This window comes from Peromyscus eremicus, chromosome 15, assembly GCF_949786415.1.
Source record: "Peromyscus eremicus chromosome 15, PerEre_H2_v1, whole genome shotgun sequence".
Lineage (NCBI taxonomy): Eukaryota > Metazoa > Chordata > Mammalia > Rodentia > Cricetidae > Peromyscus > Peromyscus eremicus.
In genome coordinates, this window is record NC_081431.1 from 58556448 (window position 1) to 58578272 (window position 21825).

The 21825-nt window shown below is 52.8% G+C and overlaps 1 protein-coding gene across 1 annotated transcript in view; it reads left to right on the top strand.

The window, feature by feature from the left end:
• Ppfia4 (PTPRF interacting protein alpha 4) overlaps positions 1-21825 on the top strand; it is a 33829-nt gene that overhangs the window by 6670 nt on the left and 5334 nt on the right. The window contains exons 8-21 of the mRNA XM_059280265.1: positions 55-258; positions 2119-2227; positions 3546-3751; positions 4994-5234; positions 5625-5660; positions 5867-6000; positions 6283-6446; positions 9052-9145; positions 9613-9694; positions 10047-10247; positions 10662-10724; positions 12889-13064; positions 18416-18513; positions 19065-19240. Of these exons, the coding sequence (XP_059136248.1) occupies positions 55-258; positions 2119-2227; positions 3546-3751; positions 4994-5234; positions 5625-5660; positions 5867-6000; positions 6283-6446; positions 9052-9145; positions 9613-9694; positions 10047-10247; positions 10662-10724; positions 12889-13064; positions 18416-18513; positions 19065-19240 (1984 nt within the window). The remainder of the gene's footprint in view (positions 1-54; positions 259-2118; positions 2228-3545; positions 3752-4993; positions 5235-5624; positions 5661-5866; positions 6001-6282; positions 6447-9051; positions 9146-9612; positions 9695-10046; positions 10248-10661; positions 10725-12888; positions 13065-18415; positions 18514-19064; positions 19241-21825) is intronic.

The window sequence follows — 21825 nt, forward strand, 5'->3', positions numbered from 1 at the left end:
TTCTTGGTGTCATCTGTGGCCCTAGCTTGGGGCCCTTGGCTTTGGACTTTGCAGTGCGTTCTTCTTTCCCCGACTCTGTCGCCCTCTTTACCCCCCCCCCCTGACTTCCACTCTTCCCTCTCTGCCCCTCCCCGGCCCCGTCCTACCCTGGGTCTGCCTGGCACAGGGCCGCCTGTCTGAAGAGATTGAGAAGCTGCGACAAGAGCTGGACCAGCTGAAGGGCCGAGGGGGGCCATTTGTGGATGGCATCCACTCCAGGTACTAGAGTGTGGGACTCAGTGCATGCTGGGTTATGGTCCTGGATGGACCCTGAGAAAGGAGATTCCCTCACCAAAACACTGCCCAGGAAGGATGTCAGGGTCTTCCTTCTTCATGTCCTTCAAATCCTGTGGGCACTTAGGAAGGGAGCACATGTCCTCTAGGGGGTGCTGGAAGGCAAGGAATCAGTGGCACTCCTTCTCCGCTGTGGAGTAGGCTGTGCTTCCTGGATCCTTGCCAGAGGGCACACCCTTGAAGGGTCTGCTGAGTTAGTTACATGTGCTCCCCTACCCCACAGGGCCCTCTGGAGAGCTCACCACTCACTGTAGTTTCTTTTGAGACACCGTCTCTAGGATTGCTGTTTGAGGGCTGAGGACCACCCAAGTTCAAGTAGGAGGCAGTGGACAGAGAGACATCGGGGAGAGTGGAAGGAGGCAGCAACCCTCCTTCCTGTCAGGAGTTGAGATGCCGTCTTTCTCCTGCGGCTGCAGCATGCCTTTGCCCAAAAGCATCGTAAGACATGGCGAGTGGGGCTTGCAGCCATACTTTGTGAAGCAGTTGGCCTTGAACTCAGTTCTCAGCTCAGTGAGGTAGGGTGAGGAGCAAGATGACTGGATGCTGCTGCTGAATGTTCTTGGCTCCTGGCCACCTCTGCAAATCAGTCTCTTAGACATGCTGTTCCCTTCAGTCAGTGCTCTTGATGTCTCAGGGAAATGGGCATTAGCTATTAGGAAGGCGGTGAAGGGAAAAATATGTGTGTGTGTGTGTGTGTGTGTGTGTGTGTGTGTGTGTGTGTGTGTGTATGGGCAGTACTTCAGTGAGGGGGAAGGATGCTGGGTGGAGGTGAGAGGCCTCTGGAAATCTGAGGTGGTAGACCTGTGAGTTCACCAGGAATTCTGCTCTTGTGTAAGGAGGAGGATGAAGAGAAGGGAGTTGGGATTGTTCCAGTTTTTCCTTTCCTGTTGGTCGGCCAGATGGAACAGGCTCTCAGTGAATGAGAACTGACACAGAAAGCACCAAGCCCTTAGCTACTGCTTGCTTTCTTTGCTGACTGAGAGTTCTTGGCTTTGCCTGTAAAGTCACTAGACCTTTCAAAGAACTGAAGTGGGGGTTCTGGATGGGAGCTCCCTCTTTGCAGGTACACAGCATAGATTGTAGGATCAGTTGCTTCTCTGTGTGGGGCTCCATCAAGGCTTCTGAGCTGAGAAGACAGAGTGGAAGTGTCACAGAGGAGGCTCTGGCTAACCCAGACATTGTTCCTGGGACCCTAAAATCTTGTGCCTGGAATAGACATGTTGGGCAGCCAGAACGGATTCTCTAGCTGTGGTGCAGCTTTCTGGGGATGCGGATGACACATCTGGGTTGAACTTTAGCCTGGTGTTCAGTTCAGATGATCAGGAAACCTGGAGAGAGTTGCTAGAGGGAAAACCGAGAAGCAAAGATCTCCAGAGTTAAAAGGCCCTTAGAGCTCATCTCTTTGGATTCCTCTTTGTCCCCCAGGCTGAGAGCCCTCCTGTGTGGCTGCTGTCACACGGCCCGAGGTCCTCCACTTGAATGCCACTCTGACAGGGAGCTCAACCTTTTGAAAGCACCCTAATCCACTTCTTGTCAGGAGAAGATCCTGCTTATGCACAATGGACCCCTGCTCCCTACGGCTTTTTCCCCTGGGTCAATTTGACCCCTGAGCACAAGAGCAGAAGCTGAGCCTTGTGCTTCTGTGGCAGGCTCTTCTGATGTTTGAGACAGCTGTGTCCCAGACTGCTTCTCTCCAAAATGGCCATTCCCCAGTCGTTGGGCCCTCTGAGTGTAAACTGGGGCCGCCAGTCTTCAGGGCCCATCTTTTCCCTCCTGCCACTCAAGGTCCCACGTGGGCAGCGCATCAGATGTGCGGTTCTCTCTGAGTACAGCCACACACGCACCCCCAGGCCTGCATCGGCGCTATACGGTGCTGAGGGATGAGTCTGCCAAGGTAAGGGGTGGAAGGATGTATGTGTGTGGGTCTCCCTGGGGATCTGGGGTTAGCTCGGCCGTGTGTCTGGCTCCAGTTACACAGACGACTGGCGTGCGGTGCAAAGCCTGGCCCAGCCTTCTCCTCTGTCAATGACAGCTGCGGCCTTGGGGTGCAACAGCTGTGACCTCCCCACCCCCCACCTCAGCCTCCTGGTGGGCAAGAGGTAGGGGTGGAAGACGGCCAGTGGTCCCAGAGGCCCCACAACAGTGTGTGCGCGTGTGCCTGGGTGTGCACTGTTCATTTCTGGTGGCCAAGAGGGAGTTGCAGGGGTAAAATGGAATTAACAAGCTTCCTGGAACAAAAGCATGGCTTATAGAGGAGAGGACAGATTAACTGGCCCCGGGGAATGGCACCTGAGAAGCAGCTGCCAGTGTCTGAGTTGCCCCAGGGAGCTGGGGGTGGGTGGGCTGTGAGAAAAGATAAAGAGCAGATGAGAACCACCGCCCTCCAGTCCTCACATGCTCTGCGGCTCTGGAAGGTGTGGATAGAGAAAGAGGGGACACCTGGTCTGTGGGGAAGATTCATCTTCACCTTTGAGAACTACCTGGTCTGAGTTTGGTGTGCAGGTGTGTTAGTATACTTGGAAAGCTGAGGCAGGATTGTGAGCCAGTTGGGGCAACATGTCAAGTCCCCATTGAAAGAAACAAAGAAACAAAGGAAGAAAGAAGGAAAGACAGAGAGAGAGAGAGAGAGAGAGAGAGAGAGAGAGAGAGAGAGAGAGAGAGAGAGAAGGATGGATAAAAGAAAAAACAAGCAAGCAGGCCTGTAGGGAGGCAGGCGTGCAGGCTAAGGATGTAGGGAGGCAGGCATGCAGGTAGGCATATAGGGAGAGAGGCATGTACAGAGGCATGCAGGCAGGCAGAGAGGCATGTAGGGAGGCAGGCATGCAGGCAGGTATGTAGGGAGTCAGGTAGGCATATAGGCAGGCATGTAGGGAGGCATGCAGGCAGGCATGCAGGGAGGCAGGCGAGTCTGATCACAGTGTGAAGACCTCTTCTTTTCTACCTCTCCTGACTCTTTACTCTGCTGTTTACAAGAACACAGCAGCCACCCAGGAGCTGTGTGCAAAGGAGGCAGCAGCTAGAACATAGCCCCAAGGGGGACACTGGGGCCTTGAGCCAGAGAGACTATGTTAGAGCCCTTCTCTGGCCCATTTTTCAGCAGCCCACATTTTCAGCTGGCCTCCAGAAATGCTGATGCCGTGAGATGAAGGCAGGCAGGGTCCTACTGCCTAACTATCCAGGGAATCTTATTACTGCTCCTTTTGTCTGCCAAGGACTGGAAGCCATCACCTCTGCCAGGGGTGTTGGCCACCGCCACCCCTGCCTTTGACAGTGACCCTGAGATCTCTGATGTGGACGAGGACGAACCTGGGGGCTTGGTGGGCTCTCAAGTTGATGTCTCACCTGGTGGCCACTCTGATGCCCAGACCCTGGCCATGATGCTGCAGGAGCAGCTGGATGCCATCAACCAGGAGATCAGGTTGGGTAGGGGTGGAGCTTGCAAGGTTCCTGGGAGGATGGGCCCTTTGGGTTGGGGCACACAGTAAAAGTATTGGCTCCTGTCCCATCTTACAGCTTAGGGCCACAATCCAGGGACGCTCCGTGGGTATCAGGCAAGGACTTGGACTAATACTGACCCCAAAGGGACAGGGCTACAGATGACTCTAGGTGACATCTCTCCTGTCCAGGCTGGGAGGTGGCTGGGCTTGGGACGATGGAACTGTCTGTGCTCCTGCTATTCAGTCTGACTGTGAAGAAGCCAGCTAAGGGTGGGAGCTTGGTCAATGTTACGGTCGCCTGAGAAGGGTTTAGTGGCTCAAGGCCACATGTTAAGTGGCTGAACCCGGATCCAAGCTCAGGTAGAAGCTCCCCAGTGGCACGCCTTTCATCTCTAAGGAGACATCAGATAGAAACGGAGACAGGGAAAGATGTCAAAAACCCTTTCCTTACCCTGCCTTTTTAGTGAGCTTATGATGTCACTGTCCTGCAGCGAGGTAAAGCTGACGGGCTGTTGGGGTCAGACTTTCAAATTTGAGAAAGCGTTAAGACACACGTGCTAATTCAAGACTCCAGTGTTCAACTCTGCCGAGTAAAACCGAGGGATAGCTGCCATTTATTATCACAACCATTTTTTTTTCCCCAAAAGAAACGGTATTTGAGCAGCTTCAGAGTGGGAAAGGTGTCATCTCAGAGTGAGGCCACATCCCTCTCTTTGAAGCACAGTTGGCATCTTTCCATCAGTCTGTGTGAACGGGTATGCACACCTCTCTCTGAGTGCCCCTCGGGCACAACACACCATCTCCCTAGGCTCCTCATTCACAGTGGAACAGAGGAAACCTCATTCGGGGTTGGCATCAGCAAACAACAACCACAAAAAGCCCTGTTTGGGCACTCCTGACAAAGATGACCCCAATAATGGCGTCTGTTGAGAAACTGAGATCCGAGAGAGCCAAGCACCGGTTCAAGGTCACTCCTGTAGCTGGTGCAGGTCAGGGATTCCCACTGAGATGGTTTAGAGTTCGTTGACCAAAATGCCTCCTTCCCAGAAATGGCTTTTGTTCAGCAGGCGAAGGTGGCTAGCCAAGGAGACCATGGGAACCTCGTGGTGCCTGTAGACGTTGGCCACTTTTGGTACTAGGGTGGAGAGTGCAGGGCAGCGCCTAGCACCACCTCCTGCTTGGTCATCCGGGATAATGGCCAGGTTTGGTGTGCTGGCCTGCAGGATGATCCAGGAGGAGAAGGAGTCCACCGAGCTTCGTGCTGAGGAAATCGAGACCCGTGTGACCAGCGGCAGCATGGAGGCCCTCAACCTGACACAGCTGCGCAAGCGCGGCTCCATCCCCACCTCTCTGACCGCCCTGTCCTTGGCCAGCGCATCGCCTCCGCTCAGTGGCCGCTCCACACCCAAGCTCACTTCTCGAAGTGCTGCCCAGGATCTGGACCGAATGGGGGTCATGACCCTGGTGAGTCTGCGCAGTGGTTGAGGGTCCTGGGAACCACAGGCCTGTGCTGGGGAGTTTATGCGGGGGCGCGGGGGATGGGGTGGGGGGCGGCTGGTTTCTCTCTCTCCCCATCACTCTGGCATCCTTTTCCCATGACATGACATGCTAGGTCACCAGCATGCCCTTCTGGGTAGAAAAGGGCTATAAGGTCTTCCCTGCTCCCTCCCTTGGATGGTCGCAGAAGGCTTAGAGCCCTGCCCATTGTCCGGCCGCTCTCTCTTCAGAGGGAGCCATGATTTATCTTTCCAGGTGCTCCGTCCTGCTGTGGTACCTTTCCCAGGCTCGTGTGAGCCCCTGACTCCTCTGCTGTCACCCTAAGCAGGCTCACCTTTTCCTCTTTCTCTTTTTCAGCCCAGCGACCTAAGAAAACATAGGAGGAAGCTGCTGGTGAGTGCTTCCGGGCACCCAGGTACTAGCGGGTTACCGGCTCCCAGGCCCTTCCCTCTGGGCCTCTGCCCCCAGCCCTGGGGTCTGAGTGGCCTCTCTGCTGCACTCTCCGCTCTCCGGTTCTCTGATCCCCTGCCTTGTCTGGGCTGGGTAGGCAGGCCCCAGCTCTCTCCCTCTACCCCCTGACAACTCCACTGTCTGTTCAGTCGCCAGTGTCTCGGGAAGAGAACCGAGAGGATAAAGCCACCATAAAATGTGAGACTTCTCCTCCTTCCTCACCCAGGACGCTGCGGCTAGAGAAGCTTGGCCACCCAGCCCTGAGTCAAGAAGAAGGCAAGAGGTAAGCGGGGGGGTCAGGCTGCACTTCCGGCCTCTGTCCCACGGCCTCTGAGGGGGCTGCATCTCACCTGTCAAGGGTGCTTGACTGCCTCATTCTTCTGCGGGACACCATCAGGCGTGGATGTTCCCACACCTCCCTTGGTCACCTGCGTTGGCCACACTCCCTTACCCCCACCCCCGCGCTGGTAACTGAATCCCCTTCCTGAACTCTAACTTCCGTCTCTCTTGCTGTAATTGAAGTGTGTTTCTTCTTATTCACTCCCTCCTGCCTGTCACCCTGTAGTGCCTTGGAGGGTCAGGACAGCAACCCCAGCAGCAGCAACAGCAGCCAGGAACCCCTGCACAAGGGTGCCAAGCGCAAGGGCATCAAGTCCTCCATTGGCCGCCTGTTTGGGAAGAAGGAGAAGGGCAGGCTGATCCAGCTGAGTCGGGATGCTACAGGCCATGGTCTCTGCCCCCTTCCCAGCGGAGGGCTGGGTGGGCACTGGGCGTCAGCAGCTGGAGGGTCTGCCTCTGTCCAGCCTTGTTCGCCCGTCTCTCAGGCCTGTGGGTGTGAACCGATTGCCAACGGCTTTTGACTGGAGAGACGGAGGTTTTCTTAGAGCTGTGTCGTGCTGGGCCGGGTTGCCTCATGAGGTGGTGAGCGCCTGTGCCTAAGAGTGCCAGGCAGTGGCTGGTGGCCACCGACCTGGCGTGTCACAGTGGGGAGTCGTATAGAGTCAAAGTTGGCTCCCTGCAGACGCTGCTTCCACTTTAGAGCTTTTCTGATGTGCACTGTAGGACCTGCAGGGCAGCTGTCCTAGCTCTTAAGAGTGGGATCTCCACCAGATCTTCCTTCTAAGTACATCTGGTTTTCACAGGACTCAGTATGAGACTTGCTTAGTTTGTTTCATTACAAGGGATTGGATTCAGGGCAAGTGCTACCTCAGACAAGTGCTCCACCACTGGGCTCTAGCCCTAGCCCTTTGTTTATTTTAAGACTGGGTTTCACTATGTTGTCCAAGCTGGCCTTGAAATTCACTCTGTAGTCCATACTAGCCTTGAACTTATGATCCTTCTGCCTCGGCTTCTCAATAGCTGGGATTACAGGCCTGAGCTACCAGGCTGGGTTCTAATTATAACTTAATGTGGTTTTTTGTTGTTGTTGTTGTTGTTGTTTGTTTATATAAGTGTATGTGTGTGTGTTTGTGTGTGTGTGTGTGTGATAGAGTCTTTCTTGCTGTGTAGCCTTGACTGGCCTGGTACTTGCTCTGTAGCCCAGGGTGGCTTTAAACTCATGGCAATCCTCCTGCCTCTGCATCCTGAATGCTGGGCTTACAGACTCTCTGGCCTAGTAGCCTTTCTCTTGGAGAAGGTGGTTGGGCAGGAGTGAGTCTTCTGTCGCCGTGGTGTGGCGGCACAAACTTTGATCATGTGTGGCATGTGGGAGGCACACAATAGACGTCTGCTTTCTCCTTCCCTTGCTCCACTTCTTCTCTCCTCTCTTCCCTTCCTCCCCCTCCTCTTCTTCCGTCATTTCCCCATCATTTGTTCACACACCGAGTGACCCCAGTTCAGCACAGTACAAGTGGATGGCGCCACAGCTCTTCAGGGGGCCTGGCAGCCAATGGAAAGGGAAAAACAGGAGATTATTCCAAACACCGTGATAGTGGAGATGGCCTGGGTGCTTCAGGACGCAGCAGTAGCTGTGGAAGGCCTGGGGACGGGGACAGGCTTCCTTCCCTGGGCAGCTCTTGAGCTGAGGCTTGCGGCCTCATAGAATGTAGCTAAGACAAGAAGGGACTCTTGGGAGAGGGTGCAGCTTGAGGAAGGGAAAGACATGGGGAAGAGGGCTGTGTGTGCACTGTCTGCTCTGGTAGAGGAGGAAGAGATGGGTCAGAGGAATGGATGGCTAGCCCAGACCAGTGCCTGAGTCTAAGAAGAAAGTTAGAGGTCCCTCAGAGCAGTGGGAACATTGTGAATCACTCGGGGAGGAACTGGATCCGAAGGAGGAACCTTTGGACCCAACTGCATAGTTAGACCTTCCCCGACTCCACATCCCAGGGAAGGCATGAATCAGAACACAGGTATCTGAGTGAAGAGGAAGGCTGGAGGGTGGCTGTCTCTGCTCGAGGTGTGAGCGTCTCAGCCCGGGAGTAGGGCAAAGCGGGCAGGCAGGGTGTACGGAGCCAGCCTCAGGAAGGTCTGCCTGGTGGCTGAGGCGTGTTGGGAGAAGTTGTGGGATTTCTTGTTCCTCACACAACGCTGACACCCAAGCTTGTCAGGGTCACAGAGCAGCAATTTCTGCTGCCATGTGAACCAGTGACCAGGCCTGCGGTGACTTCAGTGACAGTGCCCTTTCTCAGGGATTCTCCAGGGAGATCATCAACAGGAGAGAATGATGAGCACACAGACTTTGTAGTGTGTGCAAGTAATTGCACCTGGAGAAGTAGGCTGGTGTGCAAGAGCACACTCAGGGTGTGTGTGTGTGTGTGTGTGTGTGTGTGTGTGTGTGCAGTGAGCACACATGGAGTGAGACTGTTGTGAAATGCATGCATGTGGTGGCGGGCACAGAGAGAGACAGACAGACAGACACACACAGAGACAGGGATGGGGGGGGGGAGGTGGGGCCGGAGAAGGAGAGAGGGAGAGAAAGGGGTGTGCAATGAGTATAGACAGATTTTGATTTTGCCCAAGAGTTTCTTTATCAAGTCAGGAGAGTTGTTTCTGAATTCTTGCCCATGTCTATTCATATTTACTTGGGGTGTGCTTTGCACCCTGGCTTAGAGAAGTCAGGGCCTCTGTCTAGGATTCTGGAGTGGGACAACTTGGGTCCATCTCTCTGGAAAACACTCCTAGGGCTGAGGATCCCCAGGTTAACCGACTGGTGTCACTCTGGGGCTGCCTGGAAGGCAGAGACTTTGGGAGACAGCCCCTGGAATATGCAGGGACCCTTCAGATTTGGTTGGGGTACTCTATGCTTGGAGGCATCTGCTGCTGCTTCTCTGTTTTCTTGGTCCAGGCCAGGGCAGAAGCAAAATGGCTGCTGACATGCCCATGTCTTCCTTTCCAGTTCTGCTGGCAGACTCGGAGCTCAGTCTGCAGGAACCAATGGTACCTGCCAAGCTGGGGACCCAGGCAGAGAAGGACCGGCGGCTGAAAAAGAAGTAAGAGCCTCAGAGCAGGCGCTACTAGGGTGGCCCAGGCCGCCGGCTGCTTCCCTTCCCATGTTCTGTCATAGACTGAGCTCAGAGAGACAGAGCCCAGTGAGGCTCGGGCCACGCGGGTACGTCCGCGCAGTCCTGAGTTGAGAGCAGGGTCTCATGATGATCCTAGGGACCAGGAAGTGAGAGGGCTGTTGGAGAGTAATTTGGGATCCATGGTTCTCTTGCAGGGCACATGGAGATGGCTAAGTCAGTGTGTGTGAGGTGTGAGAGCACTGTGGGCATGGAGGGTGTTCCTGCCCCACTTCGAAGTTTCATATTGCTTCAGGCATAGAGCAGAAGAATTCAAGGGTGGGGAGCTGGGGAAGTACGAATGCCAGCTCTTGGCCCAGCCTGGAGTGGTCCCCAGGAGTCAGCCTGGTTGAGAGAAAAAAAAAAAAAACTAGTGAGCCTGTTGTTCCTCCCCCAAGACACCAGCTGCTTGAAGATGCTCGCCGAAAAGGAATGCCCTTTGCTCAATGGGATGGCCCCACGGTGGTCTCCTGGCTGGAGGTGAGGCTGGGCAGGGGAGATGCTCTGGGATCTGGAGGGAAGACCACGTGGGGTAGGTTTGTCGGTCTCCCCATCCCTCCCCGAGTCGGGCTAGTCCTCTCTGAACTTAAGTCTCTTGTGTCTGCTCTTAGGGTTTGCGTTCCTCTTTGTTTGGTGGGATGAGGACTCCTGAGCAGCAGGCATGGTGCCCCTATAACTTTCCCAGATAAATATGTATGTGCCGTACCAGGAGTAAGGCAACAGATCCCAGAGGCGTCAGTCTTTCACAGGCAGACTGGCTCTTCCATCAGACTGCCCTAGGAGTAGCCACCCAAGTGATGCTGAGCCGCTCTCCTGTGCTCCATGTCTGCAGCTCTGGGTGGGCATGCCGGCCTGGTACGTGGCGGCCTGCCGGGCCAATGTCAAGAGCGGCGCCATCATGTCCGCCCTGTCGGACACGGAGATCCAGCGGGAAATCGGCATCAGCAACGCCCTGCACCGGCTCAAGCTCCGCTTGGCCATCCAGGAGATGGTGTCACTGACTAGCCCCTCAGCCCCACCTACCTCCAGGACTGTGAGTAGCCTCCTTCACCCTCGGGTCTACAAAGGTCCTGACATACTGTTTATACAGTCTCCCGGTGGCCTGCGGGAAGAGGGAACATTGAGCTCTACCTTAATTTCCCATATCCACAGAAGTCCCGCTCTGGTGTTCGGGAGAGTACAATGTCGATTGTAGGAGGATCCCAGCGGGTCTGGTTCCCTGCCTTCTGTGGGCCACCCATAGGCTCCATTTCTCCATGCCTACCTGACAATAACTGCAGATCTCTGGATAGCTTCTAGGATGGACTGCTTAGAACTGGGGAGCTATGGGCTGGGCCCATGGGAGGAGTCAGGAGAAGGGAGAGTTGTACTTGGGGACTCCTGCTGGGGATCTTGGGGTGGGCGTGGGGCACATCCAGGACCAGGGTGCTTTCCTCTCTGCCTGCAGTCTTCAGGGAATGTCTGGGTGACCCATGAAGAGATGGAAACTCTGGCAACATCTACCAAAACAGTGAGTCTGCCCCTTGGCCCAAGCACTAGCGACACCATGAAGTTAAGTGAAGAGTATGGGAAGCCAGAGGGGCTGGAGGAAACCTGCATCCCTGATGCTGCCCGGGTCTGTCCTCAGCGGGTGGATTGCGGGAGCACAAGATGAGATTGGGAATCATTGTTGTGTACATTGGAGGCTCTGTACCAGGGGTCAGAAGACCCTTAACAGCTTTGGGCTGGTTCCGCCCTGTTATGGGTCTGAGTCACAAGCTCCCTGTTCTTGGCTTGGTGCTTGGAGTAGGAGGGAAGGATGGAAATGTCTGGCATCTTGTTCACCCCCAGGCAAGCCTGGGAACCATGGAAGTGTGTTTTTGCCACACAAATTTGTTACCCTCACCGCGAACATGCATGTATGTACCGGCTTTCTCAACTGTCCCAACAAGCTTGTCCTGGTTCCCCATGAGCTCCAGGGGCGTCTTTTCCCCTCTTTTGGGAGCCTGGGTGGAGGCTCCAGGTTTCTTGACTTTCGTGTCTTCCCTGACATGCGGCACTGGTTCCTGCTAGGACAGTGAGGAGGGCAGCTGGGCCCAGGTAAGACCCCTCCCTCCCTCCCTCCGTCCCTCCTCAGAACTACTCTCAGAAGGTCAGAGCAGTCTCCTTCACCGGGCTCTCTGAATGGCACAGCTGGCCGAGTCCAGTGTGTGCATGTCACACCCGGAGGCCTGGACCAAGTTCCTTCTTTCCCCCCAAACTCCTATTCCATTCCTCTTCTGCTTTCGAAGGATGGCAAGTGAGAAGCCCTGGGGGGGCTGGGCCTCCAGCCTGCCAGACCTTCCACAGTTTGACTCTTCTTGTAAACGATGAGACTTAGATTCATACAATTTTCTCACATTCCTTGTCCTTCCAAAGGACGCCCTGGGGAATGAATCTTTCACTCGTTTCCCTCATGAGCACGTATTTATTGAGCATCTACAAGATCGGCCTTTCTATACTTTCTAAAGGAGTGAAAGAATAACATTAATGAACAGAAGGAAAGGACAGTGTGGACAAACACAGGGACAGCGTGGGATAGTTGCTACCACGGTGGAGAATGAGGCAGGGCGGCCATGCTCACAGTCTCCAGCCACACCAGTGACAGCACATTCCCATGATGCAACACCAGAGGAATCAGGAGTGTAATGCTAAGTGAAAAGTGCTAATCCTGATGGCCTCGTAGAATCTGATCAATCAGCACACACACAGAGCTAGTGTATTGTTCAGCAAACGTATACACTGGTGATTGTAAAGCCTCTTTTCTTAGAGCAGAAGGATGTAGAAAATAGAGTATAGCAGTTTCATGTGGGAAGGGCGGTGGGGAACAGGGCCCAGGGGAAGGAAAGGGCAGAGGCTGTGCTAGGTCTGAACTCCGATGCTGACCATGGAGGATAACCTCCTTTGTATGCTTGGAAGTGAACATGTGTGGCATACAGTTTTACATTTACCGGCCTGTAACATTTCCTTTAAAAATAGAACTTTTCAGTCTGGAAACATCCGGCAGTTAAGGGGGAGGTGGTAGAGGGCTGCTCTCAAGACTGAACCTTTCTGAAGCCCAGTGGTCAAGGAGCCCGTTGGCTCTCATCCAGAGACAATGCCCGCCGCATAGTGTGGGCATCGTGAGACAGGTTGCCGTGTGAGTGGGGACATGGACAAAGGGCCTGGAGGGTGCCTGGAGGGATGGCCAGGCCTTAGGGAAACAAGCCGGCTGTTCAGTCACAGGCTGCTGCCCATTGCTTTGTGTCTCATTCCCTGGACTGTGAAGCTAGCCGTTCACCAGAGCCACTGTAAGCCTTTCCTCTGGCTCAGCAGGCTGGAGACTAGCTGAGATAGGGGAGGCAGGTTATCCACACACCACTACACATGCGGAGGTGACAGGAAGGCCTGTTTTTCTACTCCTTGGGCAGTTGCTCTTGTTCGCTGGTGTGGACAGTTGGTACCTGAGCAGAACTGGGTCATCGTGAGATCCTGAAATACTCTATCACTTCCCACCACGACCAGTTCCTTAGTGCGAAGAAGCTGAAGTATTACTGAACAGCTTGCCCTCTCTCATGGATGGAGGGTGGATTGGTATTTCTCCCAAACAGATACGCCACCTGTAACCTACTGGCACCGCCCCCCTCCCCATGTCCTCTTCCTTCTCATGTCCCCAGACCCTGGCCTATGGAGACATGAATCACGAATGGATTGGAAATGAATGGCTGCCCAGCCTGGGACTCCCTCAGTACCGCAGTTACTTCATGGAGTGCCTGGTGGACGCGCGCATGCTGGACCACCTCACCAAGAAGGACCTGCGGGTCCACCTCAAGATGGTGGACAGCTTTCATCGGTGAGCCGGGCTGGAGCCAGGGCTGCCTCCTTGATGTGGCATCTCCTCAAGCCCTGGGGCTCTGTCTTCAGAAATGGAGGGGCCCCTTGTCTCTTTCCAGGGCCCGTTCTGGGTAGTAATAGGTTTCCCGGTTATGAAATGCTCCCATGTTCTTGTCTCATTCTGCGGTTTGTGAATTTGGTCCTGTCACTTTTAACCCTTAGGGCACAAGTCACTTTTCATTAGCATCATCTTTGAGAGTTTCCTCTCTCTCCGAGTATCCTTGCTTGTCTTTGGGCTTGCTGAGTTCTCTGTGTTAACTAAGGAGGCTTACAGTGAATCTGGCACTGAATTTAGGTATTGTATTTCTTCTGAGTGTGTCACTGTGATAAAATACCCTGTCAAAAGCGACTTAGGGAAGGAGGGACATTTTTGGTTCTCAGTTCCAGGGTACAGTCCGTCATGGCAGAGAAGTGAAGACGGTCGGAACATGAGGCCGCTGGCCGCTTTGCTTTAGTAGTCAGGGAGAAGGGGGAGGTAAACGCTGGTGTTCAGCTGGCTTCTCCTTTGTATAAAGTCTAGGGCCCCAGCCCGGGGAATGGTGCTGCCCACTTTTAGGGAGGACCTTCCTACCTCAGTTAACCCGATCAAGAAAATCCCTCCAAGACAGACTAGAGGATAATCTAATCTGGATAATTTCTCACAGGGACCCGAGGCTCATTTTTTAGACAATTATGGATACCCTCCCACTGATAATCGGTACTAAGCATCTGTATTAATTTCTTTTCTGCTGCTCTGATAAAAATACATCGACAAAACAACTTACCAGAGAAAGGAATGATTTTGGCTTATAGTCCCGGACCATTCTGGTGGGAAAGACGGGGCAGAAGGTAAGGGAGCCGTGGCACAGGAGCAGGAAGCTGGCTGACCATATCACATTTGCACCAGGAAGTAGAGAAAGAACAGTTAGTGAGGCCAGACTGTGAAATTTCAAAGGCCACCCCTACGACTTATTTCACCTCCCGAGGCTTTTCCTCCTAAGAGTTCCGTGATGTTTCCAAACGGCACTCCCGTCTGGAGACCGAGGGTTCAAGCACACAAGGGACCGTCACAGGGGCAATGGGCTCGCTGCACTATTACATCACCAATGGAAGTCCCTTAGCTTTGGACCTGTGTCCCTTTATGTCACCTAATCCTTGTCTTCTTGTGACTGAAAAGATCTGTCAAAACTTGTCATGGTCAAGGTTCCAAGCTGGCAGCCTGTGAGCAGAATGACCTGGAGATACATTTTATTTGGCCCACATGGTTGTTTTTTTTTTTTTTTTTTTTCAAATCATGAACTTGGTTGCCAGTATTTTGTTTCTGTTTTAATTTTTATTATTTTATTATTTTATGTGTATGGATGTTTTACCTGCATGTATATCTGTGAACCCATGTGTACCTATTGTCTGTGGAGATCAGAAGAGGATATCAGATCCTGAGGAACTGGAGTCACAGACCATCGTGAGTCACCATGTGGGTGCTGGGAACTGAACCAAAGTCCTCTGGAAGAGCAGCCAGTGCTCCTAACCACTGAGCCATCTCTCCAGTCCAGCTGCTAATGTTTTAACAGTAATTTCTATCTAGATGTCTTTTGATTTTTTTTTTTTTTTGGTTTTTCGAGACAGGGTTTCTCTGTGTAGTTTTGGTGCCTGTCCTGGAACTCACTCTGTAGACCAGACTGGCCTCGAACTCACAGAGATCTGCCTGCCTCTGCCTCCAGAGTGCTGGGATTAAAGGCGTGCGCCACCACCGCCCTGCTTCTAGATGTCTTTTGAAAGACGGGAAGCTCTGTGGACACACTGTAGCCTGGGCACAGCAGCCCCTCTAGCCCTGCTTCCCAATAGCTCATGGGCAACGGCCAGTGTCTCTGCCTGGTCCCAGTCAGCACACTGGTGTGTGGTGACATTCGAAGAGTTGACTGCAATAGGTGTTCTTTCCCAGCTTCACAAAGCCCCGCTTGCTACTCAAGCCAGGGCTTTGTCCCAAGCAGAGGGTAAGATGGCAGGTAGCACTGGGTATCTGTGGCTTTTCTGGTTCCTTCAGGACTTTGTGGACGTCTTCCAGTTGATACACCATAGAGATTTAAATCTGGGCAGAGTCTGGTCAACCGCCTCGTGGATGAGGAGACGGAGACATAGGAAGGGGCAGTAGCTTAGGGATGATGACTGAGCACAGGTGGAGCTAAGTCTGAGGACTCAAGTTCAGTCCTGGGCCCCTTAGCCTTTGTGACCCCACAGCAACTTGTGAGGGCCGCAGGGAAGCTAAGCTATGGCTTCCCTGCCCTTCACCCCTCGCTGAAAAGGAGTCTTTTGTCTTTGCCTGGGAGGCTGCCAGGCCCAGCTGCACCTGTCTCCTCCTGTATGATTGATAGGTGGGGAGATGTGCTGCTCCTCTGCCTGTCTCTCCTGCGCCCGGACCGCTGGAGAAGGTGTTGCAGTCTTACCAGGACAGCGGGAGCCCTCCTGAAGCCCCACTGTGAGGAGCACGGAGAAAGCCAGCCTGCCACGGGGCTATGGGGCGCTCTGCAGCTCCAGGGCTTCAGGTTTCTGAGGTGTCCCCACACACTTCACCTCTGCCATTCACTCTGGATTGTTCCACGCAACATTCCAATAGCATGTTCTTTTTTTTTTCCTGTTGGAGTCTGGGGACAAGGACTCATGCTGCAGTCCACGCTGGCCTCAGACTCAGCACTCCTGTCTCATCCTCCAAATACTGGGATTACAGGCACGAGCCCTCATGCCTGGCCTCCCAAGCATGTTCTCGGGTCTGGATATTATCCCTCAGTTGCAGCCCTTGGGATTGAGCACAGGCTCTCTACAGGCAGTCAGGCATGCTGATGCTGAGCTTTACCCTCAGCATCATCCCCCCCCCCCACTTCGTTTTGAAACAGGAACTCATGTAACCCAGGATGGCCTTAAACTTTCTGTGTAGCCAAGGATGACCTTGAGTTTCTGATCCTCCTGCCTCCACTCCCAAGTGTAGGGATTATAGGCACGTGCTTCTGTGCCTGGCCTCCTTGGCATTTTTTTTTTTTTTTTTTTTTTTTTTTTTGTATTTTGAAACAGGGTCTTACTAAGTTGTCTGGTCTTGAACTCATTCTGTAATAACCCTTGAACTTGGGGTCCTCTTGCCTCAGCCTCCTGAAGAGCTTGGATTACAGGCTTGTACCACCAAGTCACTTTTGGAGACATTCATGTAAGTCATTATTTTTACGACAAGAAAGGGTTATTTACGTCTTACTCTAAACAGCGGCGGAAATCCTGCCTACTCGCTTGGCCGGGTGGAGCTGACGCCCTCATCCTTTGACATCTCACCCAGTGCTTCTCCTCAGACTGGGGTGGTCTGTTGAGTGGGGTTCTGCTGTTTGGGCCGACCCCCACCCGACACATACATTAATCACCCCTGCCTTCCTAATAGTGGTCCTGTTTCTGAGTCCCTGAGATGTGCTGAGCCCTTCCATTCATGATCATTTTTAATCCTCACCACAACCCCGAAAGAGAGGTAGGACCCCATCTACCCGGTGCCCTCAGGGAGGATGTGGCCGAGTTGGCATTCCAACCTGTCTTGACCTAACGTTAAGGGCTTTATGTATGGTTTTGCTGTGCTGACCAACAGCTTTGAAAGTCACAGGAACTGTGTAAAAGATTCCAATGAAACCTAACTCCAGGGTCATTTCCCATCAGGGCTTGTGTGTGCTCCTGCCTCTTCAGTGTCACCCAGAGTTTAATACAGCAGCAGCCCAAGCACTAAACCCAGGCTGCCTAGGAAGGTGTCTCTGAGCCATGAGTGTTCCAGGCAGGAGAGCTTTGGGAGCAGTCGGACAATTTCATCTCAAAGTGACTGGGGTTGGGGTGGGGCTTCTGTTCTGTTGCTCTGTGGAAGGGAACTCCCAGAAAGGGAAAAAGACAAAGTACAGTCCAGCCTAGCCAGGACCCTGACCTGTGTCCCGGTGGGAACCAGCTGCCAGCCTCTGGAGGTGTTTGTCAACCACCACTGCGGAAGGGCTGTGGGGTGAGTCCTAGATTCGGAGGAGCTCAGATGAACGGCTGTGGGAGGGAGTCCCTTCTGACCCAAGGTTCTCTGCCCAACGTACTGTTCATTCACTGCTTATCACGACCTGCTGCTCGTTTGGTGTAGTTAGTAAGTTAAGTAAATGGTTTCGTTTTGTCAGTGAGCACTTACAGAGCACCTATGATGTCTTAGAGATTTATGACCAGTAAGTCAAAACAGTCCCCTGCCCTCATGAAATGTACATTCTGACTTGGCGAGACAAGACAGTTAATGGGTGAGGGAAAAAATTAGACCAAATTAGTGTGGGAGTGTGGGGTGGTGATGGTGATGGTGATGGTGATGGTGATGATGGTGATGGTATAGTGTGAGTCTGCTTTGGGTGACTACTGAGTTGGGCTGAGCAGGAGACATTTGAACAAAGACTTGAAGAGGGGTGCCATGTTCTGGCTCGCCATAGCAGCCAGCGCAAAGGCCCTGAGGCACCCAGGCCTCAGAAGCCTGCTGTGTGACAGGGTGTCAGTGTGTCTGAGGGACAACATGGGTGTCAGTGTGGCTGCAGCACAGAGAGCAAGGCGCACAGGTAAGGGTACACCCTTGGCATCTTGTAGGCCGTTGAAAGGACCGAGTGAAATGGCAATGTGAAGGAGAGTCTTAGAGTCCCTTTTCCTCTGGCTTGTGAGTGGCAGTTAGTCTTTGTCATCCCAACGCCTGCGGTGAAGGGGCCTGTGGTTTCATCCACGCCCTGTCACCAGTCAGGCCCTTTGTTAGTTTCTTCTTGCTGTAACAGAGTACCTTACACAACCTAGGAGAGAAAGGACTTATTTTTGCTCCTGGTTTGAGCCAGTTGAGAAGGGGGAAGCAGAGAGAATGTCTCGGCTCTTAGGCCGTCTCCTTCTCCCCTTTTTATTCCGTCTGGGTGCCAGCCCGTGGGATGGAGCTGCCCATATTCAGGATGGGTCTTACCACCTCCCTAATCCCCTCTGGGAATGCCCTTGAAGACACACCCAGAGATGTATTTGACTGATCTACTAGGCTAGGTGGTGCGTTCTAACAAGGTCAAGATTAACCTTCACAGACCCTTCCTTTCCTGGGGGTGGGGGAGGGTGGGGGGAGTGGGGGGGCGGGGGATGTAAGCGGCAGGAGGTGGAAGTAACCTCAGATCAGGTGCAAGCCCTGACAGCAGGAACCTGGGGGTACCAGGGTGTTCTTTGTGCTGGGTGCAGTGGGCCTGTACCTACTATGGTTGGGACAGAATGGGGGCCGTGTGGGCAGGAATGCGGTCACACCAATGCCCTGGCTCAGGTGCTGTGTGCCTACAGAACCAGTCTTCAGTATGGCATCATGTGTCTGAAGAGGCTGAATTATGACCGGAAGGAGCTGGAGAAGAGGCGAGAGGAGAGCCAGCATGAGATCAAGGGTAAGCTGGTCAGGCCTTGTGAAGTTTGCTTCCACCCCAACCCTGGGGCCCAGTGAGTCTCAAGGAAGACTCAGATGTGAGAGGGGAATGCAACCCCAGCCTGTCTGATGCTGTGGACGTATTCTATGTCCACTCAGATGTGAATCCATTTCCCTCAGGCACTGGCCACCAACCAGACTGATGGGACCTCTGGGATGGTACTGTAGACTGATGTGCTCATTGAAGTTGGCGATCTGGGGGGAGGGGGGGGTTAGATGGGAAAGAGGCAGGTTTTAGATAGGACTCTGAAAGTAGAAAGAATAAGGCCACTTTGGTCTGAGGTGGGGGGATAGCTTTTGCTGGGACTCCAGGAAGAAGAGTGTTGTGGACTGGTGGAGATGCAGTGAGGTGGAGCTGGCCCTGTAGGAACCCAGATGCCACGGAGGACTGACAGATGTTGCAAGTTAGGGATGGAGTGGGAGCTAGAGAGCCGGGTAACTGGGGCCCTGCACTTAGGAGAACCTGGGCCAGGCACGCTTCCTTTTTGTCCATTTTTTTCCTCTGCCCTCCAGATGTGCTGGTCTGGACCAATGACCAGGTGGTTCACTGGGTCCAGTCTATTGGGTTAAGGGACTATGCAGGAAACCTACATGAGAGTGGTGTGCATGGTGCTCTGCTGGCCCTGGATGAGAACTTCGATCACAACACCCTGGCCTTGGTTCTGCAAATTCCCACACAGAACACCCAGGTAGCTCTTCCGTCAACCAGCACCCACCTAACCTCCCAGCTCCCCCGGCCCCTCGCCCCCCCCCCCATGGGGGTGTGTGTGTGTGTGTGTGTGTGTGTGTGTGTGTGTGTGTGTGTGTGTGTTTATGTGTGTGATCTGTCCCAAGAGGGCGCGGTGTCCTCAGACCCTTGAGTGGTCCCTGTATATCACCAAAGCTCCTGGGCAATGCGTGTCTTTCACATGCAGGTATTTTTCTTGTCGCCACAGGGCTGTGGGTCACTCAAGCTCCTCCCAAGTCTCTCTCACAGCTGAGGCTTGGTACTTTCCTTTTCCTTAAGTTGCGTCTCTGACCCAGCTTTGCATAGGGAAGAACAGCCCTGGGCCTCACCAGGACCGTAGAGCCTGTATCTCTTTTGTCTGCCACCCTGGGGATCTGCTCCCCGGCCCCTAGGCTTCAGCACACTAAATATACCAGTGGGCAGAGCCCAGAGACGCTCCGTACCAAGGTTTGTCTTCCTGTCAGCAGCTCAAAAGATTAGACATCTCCTTCAGTTACGTTTCATAATTATTATCATAACAGTTATCTAGGAATATATCTAAATTCGCTTGACCTTATTTATATTTTTGGCCCTTCCAACTTCCTGTGGGTAATGGATTCTAGATGCACTCACGGCACTTCCTGGTTTTAGTTGTCCTAAATACGCCTCTGCCAGGCTCCCCCGGGGAAAGATCTGCCTCTTTCTTACAGTTTAGCTTGATGAGGACGTTGGTGTTTGACCAGCTCCCCCCTTTTGTAAGAACTGTGAATTTCATAAACTCTGATTATATTGCCTCTGGGCCCAAGCCTTTGTCTCTCCAGACAGAATGGTCTTAATTCCTTTAGCCTTCCCTTGTGTAGACTAGCACTGCCCCTGATCATTTTAGCTGCCCTTGTCTCAACTGTTCGCAGCTGTCAAATGGCTTTTGAAATTCAGTCACTAGCTGTGCTGGCTATTCTGGGAGCAGACACTTTTCAGCCTGAGGGAGGGTGGGGCTGTGTTGTCTCTTGGTTCTGGACGGCGTGTTGGCCTTGGGGGCAGCGGCAGCATTCAGGGCCAATTCGTTTGTAGACCCTCTGCCGTGATCCCTACTGACCAGTCAAAACACAGAGCATGGAGCCTTTCTTTTTGAGTACGAGTTTGGATTTCCTCCAGATGCAATGTCTCTACTTGTCCACCTCTCACTTCATTTGCAGGTTTCCTGCCTGCTCAGGGCTCTGCAGTGGACGCTACCCTTTTAACCTCTCACTACCCAGGAGATATGTGAAATGTTACAACATTTTCCTTTCTGATCATCTGTAAGACAGAATGCTCCCACTCTGACAAACACAATCCTGCTAGAACTCTGTGCCTGATATCCTGCCCCTCCAGAAATGGCTTTCTCTTTCCCACTTCCTGTCTCAGAATGCGGATTTCCTCTTTTCTTCTCTTCTGCTTCTCCCCTCCTCCACCACCTTCTTATTCTCTTTCTTTTGCCTCCTCTCTTTTTTTCTTTCTTTTCTTTTTTTTTCTTTTTTCTTTTTTTTTTTTTAAGACAGGGTTTCTCTGTGTAGCTTTGCGCCTTTCCTGGAACTCGCTTTGGAGACCAGGCTGGCCTCGAACTCACAGAGATCTGCCTGCCTCTGCCTCCCGAGTACTGGGATTAAAGGCGTGCACCACCACCGCCCAGCTCTTTCTTTCTTTCTTTCTTTCTTTCTTTCTTTCTTTCTTTCTTTCTTTCTTTCTCTCTCTCTCTCTCTTTCCTTCCTTCCTTCCTTCCTCCCTCCCTCCCTCCCTCCCTCCCTTTCTTTCTTTCTTTCTTTCTTTTTTTCTTTCCTTCTTCTTCTCCTCCTCCTTCTTCTTCCTCTTCCTCCTCCTTCCTTTTTTCTTTTTTCTTTATTTTTTGAGACAGGGTTTCTCTGTGTAGCCCTAGCTGTTCTGGAACTGGCTCTGTAGACTAGCCTCAAACTCAGAGATCCATCTGCCTCTGCCTCCTAGGATTCAAGGCATCCACTACCACCCACCTGGCATTTTGTTGACCTGTTTATCTGACTCAGTATGGAATCCTTTATGGACAATGGTTGAAAATACCTGGTGACAGGAAGTTTTGAAAAGCTCCCCGTTTCTTTTTTCTTTTGACTTATTTATTTTATGTGTACGTGTGCCTGCATGTATGTATGTATACCATATGCATGCAGGTGTTGCAGAGGCCAGAGGAGTGCTTCTGGTTCCCTGGCACTGGAGTTACAGGCAGTCGTTAGCCACCTGATATAGGTACCGGAAACTGAACCTGGGTCCTCGGCAAGAGCAGCAAGCGCTCTTAACTTCTGAGCCACCTCTCCAGCCACTCTGGTAGTTTGTTTCCTTAATGAATTCATTTGGAAGACGTCTAGAGAAGTGTCAGTGTGACACACAGCTCAGGGCCCTCACTGTCCATGACTGGGAATTCTTTGAGTTTGTCATGTACACCCTGTCAGATGAGTTGCTCATTTCGCTTCCTCCTGCCCTCACCAAAGGATAGTCAGCCATGGTTTTCCCTTTAGAGACAAAATATGGGCTTTAAAAAGAATGATTTTTATTTATTCATAG